General features: G+C 49.9%; 2 protein-coding genes across 6 annotated transcripts in view; one reads left to right on the top strand and one right to left on the bottom strand.

Moving 5' to 3' along the window:
* Positions 1-693: 693 nt before the first annotated feature.
* LOC126577769 (uncharacterized) lies at positions 694-10,514 on the top strand. 2 transcript variants are annotated; one of them, XM_050239685.1, is made up of 6 exons: positions 694-1,720; positions 1,808-1,834; positions 7,391-7,582; positions 7,647-7,921; positions 8,016-8,186; positions 8,259-10,514. In XM_050239685.1, exons 3-6 carry the CDS (start codon positions 7,417-7,419, stop codon positions 8,445-8,447), a joined length of 801 nt encoding a protein of 266 aa, XP_050095642.1. In that variant the 5' UTR covers positions 694-1,720; positions 1,808-1,834; positions 7,391-7,416; the 3' UTR covers positions 8,448-10,514. The 2 variants fall into 2 exon arrangements, with proteins under 2 accessions (XP_050095642.1, XP_050095639.1); XM_050239682.1 differs by lacking the exon at positions 1,808-1,834.
* Positions 10,515-10,671: 157 nt separating this feature from the next.
* Positions 10,672-14,657, bottom strand: part of LOC126578394 (neurexin-4) — a 19,866-nt gene continuing 15,880 nt past the window's right edge. For all 4 annotated transcript variants that reach the window (XM_050240897.1, XM_050240898.1, XM_050240896.1 and 1 more), the window contains exons 6-9: positions 14,619-14,657; positions 12,900-14,449; positions 12,169-12,828; positions 10,672-11,631 (exon numbers count right to left, since the gene is read on the bottom strand). The exon at positions 14,619-14,657 is cut by the window's right edge and continues 853 nt beyond it. In XM_050240897.1, coding sequence (XP_050096854.1) covers positions 11,441-11,631; positions 12,169-12,828; positions 12,900-14,449; positions 14,619-14,657 — 2,440 coding nt within the window. In that variant the 3' untranslated portion in view covers positions 10,672-11,440. The remainder of the gene's footprint in view (positions 11,632-12,168; positions 12,829-12,899; positions 14,450-14,618) is intronic.

Genomic DNA, 14,657 nt, shown 5'->3' with positions numbered 1-14,657 from the left:
TGCCGACAGCTCATTAAACATTCCAAAGGCACGTTTGTGCCCCCGGCACCGCCCGCAACGTGACACCGTGGAAATGGCCTGAAAACGCTCTGAGTGTGAGAGAGAGAGAAGCAGCTGACGGGCATGCAAATGCAACAATGTGTTTTCCCTACTCTCTGACCCCGCCGCCGGACAACCGTGATGGACGAACGGATGGGAGGAAAGCAAGCTCAGCCAAATTAGCGTCCCAAGTCCCAAGCCGTGACGTATTAGCGCAGGTCGTCGTTCGCTCTCTCGAGTGTTTTTTTCATTTTTCACAGAGAAAAGCAGAGAGAGAGAGCGAGACGGCGCGGTTACCACGACCACAAGCGGTGTACCAGTTCCTAGGCTACTAGGATTCGCCATACGCCGTCCAACGCCTCCCTGGTGGCCGGTCGCCGAATCAATAATCTGTGCGGCGCGCGGCCGAGAAACTCCGCGCTTCACGCCCCACTCTCCTGGAGGTCCTGTTTTGACAGCTCGCAAACGAGACGCAACATAAACAAACATACCCTCGCTCGCTCACGAGAGAGAACGATAGAGAGAACGCTGAAAAGAGAGAGTGCAGAGCGAGCTACTCGAATGATGGTCGCTGCTCGACTGTTGGCGACGCTCCGGTGGAGCGTCTTCGAAGCGGTTCCTAAGCAAGTAGTAGCAGCTCCTCCGTGTACTCAGTCTCTTCACAACCACCTTAAACTCACATCCCGGCTGAAACACGGACCGTGGATCCGTGACGCGCGCGACACCAGCTGCTCCTTCTCTTCTTCATCTTCCAGCCGTTCGTTGGCCCTTGCAACAGTCTGTTTCAGTGTCCGTCGTCGTCGTCATCAGAGTGTGCGGTGCAGAGTGCAATTCGTCACGGAAACGCAACGCCTTCTGCTGCTGCTGCAAGTTAGCGAACGGAGCAGCATTCGTGGCCATCTTTGCTTTCCACCATCCATGTCATCCATCATCGCGTGAGGCGCTCTCCGCTTCACTCCCGGTGGTAGTGACGTTACGTGATACCGATGGAGGCGCCAGTCGGGCGTTTTTTTCGCGGCAATACGCGGGACTGATTACGAAATAGGGCTTCCGGTCGAATCGGTGGAGTGAACAGGGATTCCGCTTTGTGTTTGGTGTGCGAGTTTGCTATTGTTCTGTCCAAAGCAGCGGAGAGAGCGAGGCATCGAAAGTGACCAAATGTTGAGAGTAATGCCTTCGCGACGACACCGTTTTTGATGGCTCTGTCTGAAGGAATCGTTCGGTGAAATGGTGAAATTGAAATCAATAGAAGCAGCAGCAGCAGCAGCAGCTTCTTGTCTGTGTTGGTGGCTCCCATTCGCCAGCGTTATCAGTAATGTACGAAGCGGAAAAGAGGAATGGTGGTGCTGAAAAGAGGGACAGGCGAAAGCCCTAGCTCCACCATATGGAACTATGCCGTTCAGCGAGTCAGTAGAGGTCGCACGGAAAGACGGAACTGCTGCTGCTGCTGCTGCTACTGTGACCGGAACCTGGGTAGTCTGGTGTCGTGGTGGTGGTGGTGGTGGTGGTAGTGATCGGTGCTAAGGACGGGCTGCACGCCCCACCCACTGCCCTCTTCTCTAGTGTCGTCTTCCTCGCTGGAAAGCCTCGTCGACAGCAAGCGAGCGAGTGACAGTTTGCAAAACGTCAACACAACACAACCGACCGTCGACCGATCCAGAGATCGCGTTTCCCTTTTCCGGTGAGTAAGGACACTGTCAGGTTTGGCGCCTGTACGGCGACCACACACATTCCCTTGACCCACTTTCCAACGTTTTTTTTTTCTCAGGACGCCATAAGCAGCCAAAAAGTCGTAGTAAGCTGGCGAACGAAGACGCGTTCGTTGCCAAAAAAGAAAAAACAGACCTCCCTCACGACCTGTTTGCATTTCAATTAGTGCTGCGTGCGAGTGTGTGTTGGGCCGGTCCGTAGGTCACTACGGAACGTCAAGCTGACGCCTGTTGTTGTCCTTTGTTGTTGTTGTTGGCACACTTGGCACTTCGTCTTCCGTCGTGCTGTGCCGGTGCAGTCGCTGCAGGTGGCGCCTCAAGGCAACGGATCGACACTGCCTACTGCACTGCCTGCAACTCCTTGTCGGCTCTCGGTTATATAATGACATTAGCCAGGTCACCGCCTACTTGGCACAGGGAATGGACCGAATCTCGCTTCCGTGGCAGCATGCAAGCAGCTGACCTCAGTCAGATGATGTACTGCCTGAACATCCTGCCGGGAGGGCGGTGCGAGAGTCTATTCCAAGAGCGGATTGTCCAGTAGATCCGGAATGTGCTGGTAGACGGAGGATGGAAGATGAAATTAGATTTCCAACCAATCTAATCGATTACTTGCCTTTTTGAGGGAGGGGCGAAAGAGGAACGCATACCATTGCGTACCTTTGTGTATGTGTGTCCATCTGGGCACCCTGGATGGATTGGGGCCGGTCATGCATATTTAAAATTTAATTTGAAACCCGGAACCCCGAAGCTTTTTGACGCTATGGTGGAATGTGTTTTTTTTTGTTTAGATGGCGCTGGCCAACTACCGGCACCCGATGTATTATTTGTGCCATATACTCGTACACGCGGCCAGACATCCTGGATGAGGCCTCTTTTCGTATATTATTTTTGGCGGTTTTCCTGGGATTGGCTTACTTGCTTCATTCGCAAGATGTCATCGTTCGAATCGGAACATTAATGGAAACGACAGCCCCGGAGGTTTCGGTCGATCGATTTAGAGAATCCAACGGTGTCTGGTCGTTGTGTTCCCCGCTATCGTTGGTCGGTCGCTTTCTGTTGTTTGGTTTTTTGGGAGCTGGAAATATAAACACACCAAACACCGTGCCACCACCGTGCCGCCAAAGGGGCGATGGACCGCGAGCAACATTTACAAACAATCGCGCGCGGTGAAAGTAAACGTAAACGACCGCGCGCGCCTTCACTTCGCAGACACCTGCTACACCCTGCTCGTGCTGCGAGATTAAGAAATAGCGAGCAGCATGGGGGTCAGAATTTTGGGCAGGGAGGAAGGTCCCGGAGAAGAAAGAGTGCCGGCGCGAAAGGTGGTGCCCGAGGACAAGATAAATCTTTCGCTCTGATAAAAATAAAACTCCAAAGCGAGGCCCAAAGCCGCAGCGTGCATGTGTGTCGGCGTTTATTGCGTTAACCGCAGGCCGCTTGTTCGTTCCCTCTGGAATCGGAATTTACCGGGCAATGTGTGTGGGGCCAGACCGCCACCGTGGCACACACAGCGGTTTGTCATAATTCATCAACGACCACGTCTACGGTGGCCGCTTACGAGGGGAGGGGGCTCCGAACCCCGGCGACCAGGTTCAGCTCGTAAACATTTCATCTACGCCGCTGGCTGGCATGGACCGACCGATGGGTACGATGGGTCCTAATATTTCTCAGTCTCCTCCCAGGCCTCCATTTATCGTCCGGTGATCATGATGAGGTTCAGTTTTATCGACTTTCAGCCTCCTTTTTTCTCCCTTTTCATGCGCGTGTTACACATCCAATCCGCCGAGGCAGAGGTCTTTGCTGAATTCGGCCACTGCACTGCATTCATCACAGAGCGTGGTGGAGGAGGGGATGGTTGCAACATATAAATAGCAGTAAAGACGGAATTGCCAGTCCTCGGATGAGGGGGGGGGGGGGGGCTCGCTACGGTTCATTGGCAGTTTTGTGTGGAGGAAATGTTAATATGCCATTTCATCAGGCCACTCGGTGGATGTTACTGTTTCACAAAATGAATTCGCCATTTAAAAACGTAATTCAAATCGTGCACAAATGGTTTCATATGCTCTCTGACGGACGTTTATTACTTTATCATAAATACGCTTGAAGATGTGGAGGTGCTTGAGGGAGTAGAACGGAAGGATCTTTGTTAATTTAGGAAGTGAAACTTCAAGTTCGTAGAAATTCGTTCAAGTGGAAGCGCGTAGCTGTACCAGAGGTACAAGCGCTTTACTTTAGAATTAAAACGAATTGTTCATAATGATTAAAGTCTGTCATTTCAAAGGCCTACTCTGATACTAACCATCAAATACTTGTTTGAAAATTGAGCCACAAACTTGCTGTCAACGAGGCTTCAACTGCTGGTGAACAATCTTAGAAACCTTTGATTGCAAATGATTTTTTGAGCGCACATCAGTCCTTGGCCGTCTATCATCGTGCTCACGACCTGATTGTGCTGTTTGTGATATTGTTCTCAAAGTTTTTTAGTTAAGTGATGAAACTTTTAACAATATTTTGTTAAAAATTGAAGTTACTCGAAGCAGCTCGTTGTGATTTTTTCCGTAAACATACCGCTCGTCCGTTCTTACACCGTTTTCGGGCCCAAGTAAAATAGGAGCTCCAACGTTAAAGCGAAAAAAAAGTTTACTTTCGGTTGGCGGTGTGCTAGAAGCATACGGTGAAAACGGTGTATATTTGAGGAAAAACCAGGTTTTCTATAACTCACAGTTCATTCAAAGTTGGTGTCCACCGTAAAACGAAAATTACTGTTTCGAAATCTAAAGCAAGAAATCTAAAGAAACGATCCCTCATTCGCTTTACATATTTTGCTGTTTTCAACATGGTTCTTAACTATTCTGCTTTCCAATGTTGATTCAATGCAAAATGCCAGTTGTTTCAAAACGATTCCACTCCAATGGGCGCTTGGACGCTTGGATTGCTTGATCAATCGGTTTGCGGTGAACTTCCTGGAGACCACTACCGATCGATACTTCCAAGAAGTTGACTTCAGGAATTGGACGCAAAAAATAACATTAACCATCCCACGGGAACAGGGTAATTCTCGGAGGAGTAGTTGCACGAAGCAACAGCAGCAGCAGCAGCAGTACTCCCTTTAGTGTACTGTACGGTCCTGTAGCTCTTTGTTGTTGTTAAATCGATACGCTACGAGTACGCGGATGGTCCATTTCCTTTCGGCATTTCGCACCTTCAAGACAGCCCCAGACACTTCACGGTACAACGGCACGGCTTTGAAGGGAACGCGGAAAGAGGGAGAGAGAGAGAGAGAGAGAGCTGCAAAACACTTCGGACCACTGTGCACCTGTACCACAGTAGACGATCACGCCGTCGGTGTTCGTTTGAAGACGATACGAGATGCGTCGCCGACGTCACGCTTCGAATCCGGTCGCGGGATCAGGGATGATCGAGGAGTGAAAGTGGAGAACGCATGGGCCACAGGCACCGTCTCTCCTGTCATCCTTTCATCCCTTACACGCGAACAGATCGGACGGCAAAATGGATGGCACGCTATAATTAGCTGCTGGCCAAGCACCATGACCTATCCCATTCATGGCGTGGGTACGCATGACGCGCGTGCACCGTACCGTCGGGGTCTTGGGGACACGGACACGCTACCACCTCCGGCGACGATGATGATGGTGGCTGGTGGCAGGAAATGTCGTCGGTCGTCGGTCGGAATGCCGAAAATAAATCCACTTAAAAACACTTTGTCGTAATTAAGTGTCGTCTGGTTGGTATCACGAGCAGGGCGGGGGGGGGGGGAGGGAAGTTGGGACATACCGTGTCAACGGTGTGCATCAACAACGCCTGGCCGTCTCCGCAAATGCTTTCATCCAGTTTTTAGACAGACGCATGATCCATTTTCATATGTTGTGCTTCTAGTTGGACACTTTAGCAGATGCAGATGGTGGCACCTTGGGTTTCTTTATCATGCAGAATAAACAGAAACGAAACGAAATCACTAACGAGACGAGAATCAGATGGTCGGTATCTTCACAAAAGCTTAACCGGCTTGCCAGTCTTCTTATTTAGTTTTATGCTGCCTTGAAAACGGAGACTAATGGTCCCAAAATGGTGCAATTTAACTAGCTGGCAATCATTTGCCACTAAAATTATGCTAACAAAGCAATCTTCAAGCTTAATGCTACCACAAGTTGATTTTTGGTCTTGTTGTTGAGTTCAGACGCTCTTAATCATCAGAGGTAAAATCTTCTCTTCTAATCCATTTAAGCTTATGTTTTTGAACAGTTTACGATGGTATAATGCATGGTTGAGTGAGTTAGTGACTGTTTTAACATCCGTTGGCATCTCTTCGCCTATATTCTGCCTGCAACAGAGACCATCTGGAACATATTTACGAGCACTAGAAACCTCTTCCGCCGGGTCACCCTTCGTTGCACTTTAAAATAAGAAATAAAGTTCTTCGCCCCTTTTTTATAAGATGCACATGCACCTGATGCTGACAAAAATGTTTCACAAAAATCTCTCAAATGCCAACCCATTCACGCACGCACGCAAGCACGCAGCATGTTAGGAACATTCCTCGGTAATGTGCAGTTGCGCGCCTGAAGTGGTGCCGCCAAGCAAAATGCATTTCATGCGGGGAAAGTTAGTATTTTAGGGTCACCCCTCACTCCTTCTCATCATTGGCCGAGGAGAAGAGCGAAGCGAGAAGAGTTAAATCATAATTTTGCTATTTATAAATGTAAGTGGTTCTTTTACGCCAACGGGGAGCAGCGTGCATTTGATGCGTTTGTTTTGTGAATGTACAGTTGAGTGAAACTACATTAATTCATTTAAGGAAATTGTGGTAAACATCAAAGCAATAGCATCTAATGCTTTTGGATTGTAAAGAAAGGTGGAAGCTGCTTTATTCCCTTTCCAACCTTCATGACTCTCCTGCATTTCTCTCTCATCCTGTGCTGTCAGGTGGAAGCCCTTCGCTTAATCAACACCCGCGGTTTATGCTGCATTCCCTCATAAAGAGCGAACACGCTCGGCAATGCCCTCCCCCTTCACATGAAGGCAAAAAGAGGCAAAAGGGTGTTGCTGTTTAGGGTCACGTTCGCTCGACCATGCCCAACAACATCCCGCTCAGCAGCCATTTAATGATCCCGGTTTAGTTTTCGCCTGCACTCCGGGCATGGACACTTAAAACACGTCTGGTTGGTTGACCGGAACAGTAGCGGTAACACGAGAGGTCGATTACTCTATGGAGGCATGGTTTAAATTACGCGTTTGGATCGCTTGTAACGATTGTACCTGCAGGCAGCGCCCTCTGTAGTTCGGCGAGCGAAATGACGTATGAACCGAACTGTAGAGGGCGCTGCCTGCAGGTTGATCGCCTCGGGAGCGTGAAGAGGAGTTTACGTATTGAATTCTTTTGTGTTTCGTGATTTTTTACATCTTTTAAAAGAATACTGAGTATTCTACAGCGTGGTGTACGAACCTGAGGAAGCTCCTCAGGAACAGTGTGGGACTCACACTCACTAAACCACTAGCTTGCTTTTCCGTTACCACCCAGCTGCTGTATGCCTCTTTCGGGATGACTCGCAGCGAAGCCAACAACACGTGACACTCCATCTTCCCCTGGAATAATCATCTAAAAACACTTCTTTTTGCAGCAACAGAACGCACATCCGGTACCGCGATGAGGATGGACATGTTTCGATGGTTGCCGGGGGCGTGCGGCAGTCTAGGACCAGCCCTCATCCCTCCGGCCCACATCGCCGTCCTGTGGTACTTCTGGCAGAACTATTCGCGCTTCGTCGACAAGCGGTTCTGCTCCTGCTCCTGCTGGGACACCGTCTTCAAAGGTAATGCCCACGCCACGGTTCGCTTGCTTGCCGATTTTCATAGCTTCCTTCTCCTCCTCTGCAGGCACTTACGAGTCTGGCATCGCCTCTTACAAGCACATGTACTTCAACGCAACACAGAACACGATGAAAATGTGGCTACTGATCGTGATCGGTGTGATCGCACTGTACGAGTGCACCAAGCATCTGATGCAGCTGCTACTGCAAGGGAAGGTGCGCTACACGATGATCGTGTTGTTTCTGCTGTCGATCTTTTCCCACTACTACGCCTGGTGGGCTTATCTGAACTACTACAACGACGAGTACTACCACCAGTGGAACCATCAGCTGTTCTTCACCGTAAGTTCTGGTCCTTAGCGCATCCAGAAAGAGCTCTCTCTCTCTCTATCTCTCTTCTCTTAATCATGTTTCTCTACTTCCAACCACCGAATAGATCACCGAACTCATATCAACCAGCTTCGTGCTACATCTGGCGAACGCGGACAACCAGGTGACGGCCCGCAAAACGCTCAGCATCGTCGGTATCGCGCTGCTCCACATACTGGCCAGCGGTGTTGACCAGTTCATATCAAACGTGTTCCGCGGTGAAGGCTATCCACATCAGGTAGTGGCATCGGCATCGACATTATTGAACCATCTCTTACCGTTGTCGCTAACCGCGGTTCCTCTGTTTCAGGTTGTGCGGGATCTTGGCTTCATGATACCGGACGTGATGCACCTGGTGCTACCACTGTGGCTGCTGCGTCAGACGCGGCTCGAAAGCTTCAGTACGCGACCGTTCTACCGGGATCGCAATCTGCGCCGCGATGTCGCGCTCATGTTCTTCGTCGTTACAGTATTATTCACGATCTGTTCCTTCCTGTAAAAAAGGGAGACTGGATAAGCGGGGTTAATCGCCAGTCCCTGTGCCACTCTCCCATCAAACAGAAACGAAACACTCTTCCCACCCGATATTAGACTACTTAGATGTATTTGTGTTCCTTCATATTGTGTGATGCATCACAGTCAAGCCAACCACCATTTTATCAACGAACCACCACCACTACCACCATCACCACCGTCCTTGTATGCATCAAAGAGAAAGGAAAAGGATCGGATATCTCGAAGCCAAAAGTAGAAGAGCATGGAAAAGAAGCATAGGTCAAGCGCTAATTTCGTTCCGTCTGCGTTACGTCGTCAGTCAGTGCCAGCGCCAGCGTTTCTCTTCCGTTTTACGAGGCCAGTAGACCAGACGAGAGTGGAGGCCAGTAGTAGGCAGTAGAAGGATTACATATCCCTTAGCAACCGACGAGACGGAAACCCCCTGGACGTCCCCTCGGGGCAAGCATACGCGGCCACTTATCAAGCGGCTAATCTTATCTTATCTTTTATTGCAACGCGTTTTTAGCACCGTCGATCGATCACGTGGCGGATTGCGTGCGGCGATCTTTTACTTGCTCTTTCCTGTGCCCGGAAGGCGCGGGGCCACACCTCCGGCATTGCATTCGCTGGAACCCAGGCATATCAGCCTACTAGGGGACAGGACGAAGTAGACTTCCGCGGCGCGACGCAACGGCGCTTGATCGCATAGTCAAGAGGCAACAGGCAATGGAGGTAGGCCATGGGTTCGTTTCCATGGCAGCATTTTATGCGAAGCAGCGTAGGACGGAGGAAGTGAGCGGATCCGATGAAGAGCATCATGCCGATCGAGGTGTGTACATCTTCCGGACTCGCTCTCTCTCTCTTTCTCTTTTTGCTAGAGTGTAGACAATAAATAATAACAAATAAATCTTAGGAAAATGCTAACCAATATTTAAGCAAACACACAGACACACACAAGCCCAACCAAACCAGCAAAAAAGTTTAGGAGCGGAATTTCCGAAAGAGGAAATCTGTGGAAAAATCGGTAGCAACAAATGGTAGAGCTGAAGCAAGTGGAGTAGAAAATTAAAATTAAATTAACCATTAAACCCTTAAAATGGCGACCAGAGAAGGAGGCAGCGCGAGGGATAAGTTATACACAAACTGAACTGACTATGGGAATACGATAGAAACGGATGCGATCAGAGGATACGTAAGCGACGCGGAAAAGCGCGCGAGAGAGAGAGAGAGAGAGAGAGAGGGGCTAACGAAAACCGTCGACGGATCAGCGAAATCAAAATGACATCCACAAGTTAGGAGCGGGGTTCCTCATGACCATATCCTTCCGGAAAGGACCCCGGACTCACTTCTGCTTCGACTTCTGACCACTCCTGAGTACCGTCGTAGCCCCACACTAGCGTTAACGAAGGTTTGCAGTAGTTCCGCATAGCAAGTCCATGCGTGTGTGTTGTGTGGTCTTCCCTTTTAGAGGATAGAGCTCGGTTAGTTCGGACGATAGATTCGCGGGCGCTGTGCTGTGTAGAGAAGAGATCGTCGATGGAGTCTCGTAGGAGAGTTGCCGGCGATGGATGTGCTGTGTACGTTATATATCATGCGTTTTTAGGGAATGTGGGAATACATATGGAATATATGGTTAAAAGAACAAGGGCAAAGCGACCGAACAACTTATATCAAAATGAAACAGAAAGAGAAGGAGAAAAGGAAGAGAAAGGGGTGCATATAGTAGCAGTGCGTAGCAAAGCAGTAGTGTGTACGAGCGAGTAGAAACAAAGTAGCAGTGGGCGCCACATGAATAGCGAAGGATCAATTCGAAGTGGGAGAAGGGACTGTGCCGGGAGGCAGGGAGGGAGCGTATTTTAACCGTCATTGTTTCCAAACCACGTGTGTCGTGTCGTGTGTCCGATCTTCCGTTAGACGATAGATTCATTTATAAACCCCCCCGAAGAATGATTCTTTGATGAACGTTACGTTAGCACCCGCCATCGATTCGTTTTTTGTGTAAATGATGATAAAGATGATAAAGGATAATGAAAATGTACCTCGAATGAGTAATAAATTCCAGTTCTGTTTGGGACCGTCCGGCGTGTCTGTTCGGAAGATTGCTTTAACACTGATTCGGCGGAGAAGAAAGCAGAGCTAGCAAATCGTAGCAACGATTCGATCCAAGTAGTTGACTTGTCGACCGCTTCGTCGCCTTCTTTCTTCATTTCGCAACAATCGATTCGATTCTTTCTAAATGATTTTATTGGTTCCTTTCAAATGCCATGTCCGTGGCCATTGTCTGTCGGACATTTGGTTCGCTTCTACCAACGCTTGTTTTGCTTCCTTTTCGGTGCTCGATTGCTTCGTGAGTTAATTTTTTAACTGAGATAAGAGATTCCGCTGGCAGATCAAGGTTTAGAGATTAGGAAAAAGAGGAGCATTCATTCAGACGTACCGTACCTGCTCGATAATTTGGCAGCAATTCCTCCAATCCTTTTGTCAACGTTCTCATTTCCTCTTGCTCGCTTTTTCTCTCTTTCTGTCCCTCTCCATCTAGTAGCCTAGTTTTTAACTGATAAAACAGAAATGGAAATTGGAAGGCTCTCCCACCTTCCCCTTCTTCACTCATTGTCTCTCTCTCTCTCTCTACCGCTCTATTCTCTGCTGCTGCTGCAAAACAAGTAAACGTTCTTCTTTGTCACCTTTCGTGGCGATCGCGTTCGCGCGAAGTACATATTAATGGACGGGTGTGAAATGATAATAATAATAACTAAGGTAATTAAAGAAAATCGTTTGTCGTTTCCGCGCCCCTCGATTTCGCTCGCTTTCTCGTTTGCTTAACGGATAAACGGGAGGCCACGCGAATCGTCCTCCTCCTTTTGGGCACCCTTCGCTGGCTGGTTGGCTGGCGTGGTGCACACGAACACACTCACACCCGCACACAGACACACACTCTCACAGTATTTACAACAAGGCTCACAAGGGATTGTGTGGTGTTCGGTGATCGTGGTCCGTTTAGATGAAAAATTCCTTTCGCTTCGTCACCTGGTGCCCCGTGGTTGACTGGACGACTGCCTCATCCGGATCGAGGGCCGCCTCCGCACCCTTATCCTCCTGCGTCAAGTACTCGCCCTTGTGGCGGTTCATGTAGCGTCCGATCAGGATCGCGACGAGCACGATCAGCAACAGCAGCACCGCTAGCACACCTACGGTAGGAGAAAAGGAGGGAAATCGATTAGAATTCCAAGCTAGAAATTGATACTTCCACGGCCTCCACGCTTATTAGAAACAATTAGTTAAAAGAAATTTGTGTAAGCTGACGGCTTAGAACTCAAAACACGAGCCTCCAACACGATCGGTTTGATTTCAATCGATAAATGATCAAAAAAATATTAACCCCAATTCACGATCGTATGCTCCATATGAAGCAGCACGTTCCCGGGTGGCCACCGAACGATTTGATTGTGACTCCCGGTCTGTCAGAAGCCGCAGAATCAGCAGCAAATCTGTCAGTAAACACCACCTGTCAGGCCGAACGGGCTGAACTCTTTTTTCAAAATTTTGAACAGCGGACAGAGCGCTATTAATAGCCAAACGGAGATAGTTTGTATTTTTGGACAACCACGCCGTGGCCCACGCCGCTAGTGCGTTTCATTGCCGTGGGCATAGTTTCCCGTGCGTACAGTTTCGTTGGATGAAAAACGATCCGAGCAACGCAAACACACGAGTGGCCGAGAACTTACTTCCAAGGATTGCCGTGTTGGGCCCGTACGCATCGCGTAGCCGATCTTCGTCGATTAGGGGCGGTGGACGTGTTTCCAGCTCCGGTGGTGGATGCGTCACCGGTTCCACACCGCAAAAGTCCTCCGTCAGTGGACCCCCGATGGCCTTCACGTTCGGTGGGGGGCTCTGCTGGAACAGGAACTTCAGGGGATAGATATCGTCGAACTCGACGCGCGAGATGCACCCCACGAACCCATCCTTCATCGATTCGTTCTTGCCGATGTACATATACTCGATGTTGTTGAACTGTGCGTCCGCCGAATCCTTGATGTCGAACTTGTACTCTTGGGGCTGATAATTGTCCACTATCAGCACAACCGTAGAGCCAGCATCCTTGCGCGAGAAGCGTACATCATGGAACTGGCCGAGTCCGAAGTGTTTCACCGGATAGATCAATTCCTGCCGCTCGAATCCAAAGTCGAACACCACCTTCAAGTGGCCCGAGTTGGAGATACTGAGCGTTAGGTACTCTTGCGTGATGTTGGAGAAGAAACCGAGCAGGAAACCTTTCGGGTTGGTGGTCGTGAAGCCAACGCGGATACGCTCCGACAGCGTCGACCGGAAGGCACCCTGGAAGTCGTACTTGATCGAGGATGAAGATCGCATATTGACACCGATTTCTATCACAAAAGAGAAGGGAAAATCGTTAATCATCACTCTCTGGGGGGGACATGAGGTACTGCTCTCTTACCATCAGCACAAATAGGACCCTTGAACGAACTCCAACGACAATCGCAGGTGAATCCATCGTACCGCTCGGTACAGGTACCATTGTTCAAACAGGGGCTCGACTCACACCGACCAACACAACCAGGAGACACACCGTACAGCCCTCTTTCGGCGTACGATCGCAGATCGATCGGTTCTCCGTTCAACAGCAGCGCTCGAATACAACCAACGTATCCATCTCGATAATCCTGCCGTGCACCGATCGTTAGCGAAGAGTTTAGATGCAGTGCACGCACCGGACCGGGCGGTTCCCGGACTTCGGCCTTCGTAGAACCATCCACAACGAGCCGTGCTTCCTTCCGGTTACGCTCGACGCTCACCGAGTGCCACCGATTGTCGTTCAACCAGTTGCTCATCTCAACGTACACCTTCTGCGTACCGGTACCGGCCTGATACTCGAACAGTAGCTTCGTACCACCCACTATCTCGAGCCGGATGAAATCCGTTGGACCACGCGAATCCAGCATCACTGCATTCTCGACCGTCGTCTTAAACTCGAAGTAAATATCGCCCGAATGGCCCATATCGAACGTCGGTAGATCGATGGTAGCATCGGGAATCCGGAACGTGACCTCATTGTTGAATAGACTGTCTCCGGAGCATCGCAGCGGGCCGAGCGTGTACCGGCCTAGCTTCTCATCGACCGGTGTTCCCGTATCACCGAAGCGTAACCCCCGGACCGGTAGGTACTCCTTCTCACGGATATCACCACCATCTTCCAGCCACTCGAGACTGTTCGAATCACAGTTGCACCACTTGGTCGGATCAACACAATCACCAACCACACCACACTGGCACTTGCGCGATCCGGGCAGTGCACCGGCCCAATAGTCCATCGGTTGATTGTGTCGCGAAACCCACCAGGCGTACGGTCGGAAGTTTTCCGGTTCCGAGGGTGAGTTGAAAAGCCGTGAAGAGCGACAAGCGTACGATAGCGTTTGCCAGCATTCGGTCGAACGGTTCAGCAGGGCTTCGATCTGCGGTAGATCGGCTTCGTAGATGATGTTCTGCTCGAAGGAGCCCGGTTCCGCGAAACCATCGACACGGGTGGTATGTTCGGAACTGTGGCTCAATACAGTCACCACGCGACCGTCCGAGTGGAATTCACAGGTTACGGGGAACGGTGCCAATGGGCCACTGCCATCCACATCGATCTCAATACGTTGCCGTTGCTTCACGTCATGCACGTTCTTGAACGCGGTACACGAGAGGGCATTCATTGGTGTGTGGCAGACGGCCCCGGCGTAGCCGGTGCCAGCACACTCGCACGTAAACTCCATCGATGTTTGCTTGCACACGGCGTTGTGCTTGCATGGGTTCGGATTGCAGCGATCAATCATGTGGCAGGCATCGAACAGAATCTCGCCCTTGCAGCAGTACTCATCCTCTTTCCAGTCGGTCGGTATCCGGTAGTTGCCATCGATTGCGAACGAGCGCATGCAACCAACGAATCCATCCTTCGTCTTACCACCACCGATGTAATAAAGTGTACCGGTTGTAATATCGATTTGCCTAAAAAGAACAATGAGAAAAAAGCGTTTAATTAGATGAATACCAAAAAGGTGCGCAAACCCGTCTCCAAATAAATGAGCACGCAATGTGTACTTTGATTCGCAGAACAAATCATTCCCACGAACGTGTAACCATCACGCAAATCACAGTAGACCGAGTGTCAACTCACTTGATCGTTTCCATCGGCCGGTCGTCAATGTTCAGGACG

The sequence above is a fragment of the Anopheles aquasalis genome, chromosome 3 (genome assembly GCF_943734665.1).
Source record: "Anopheles aquasalis chromosome 3, idAnoAquaMG_Q_19, whole genome shotgun sequence".
NCBI classification, from domain to species: Eukaryota; Metazoa; Arthropoda; class Insecta; order Diptera; family Culicidae; genus Anopheles; species Anopheles aquasalis.
Note: the sequence above shows the minus strand (reverse complement) of the source record. Positions and strands in the feature narration are given on the sequence as shown.

Coding starts and splice junctions, on each gene's coding strand:
- LOC126577769 (XM_050239682.1), top strand. CDS start 7,417: ATGAGGATGGACATGTTTCGATGGTTGCCGGGGGCGTGCGGCAGTCTA. Junction 7,583..7,646: donor CTGGGACACCGTCTTCAAAG/GTAATGCCCACG, acceptor CCTCCTCTGCAG/GCACTTACGAGTCTGGCATC. Junction 7,922..8,015: donor ACCATCAGCTGTTCTTCACC/GTAAGTTCTGGT, acceptor ACCACCGAATAG/ATCACCGAACTCATATCAAC.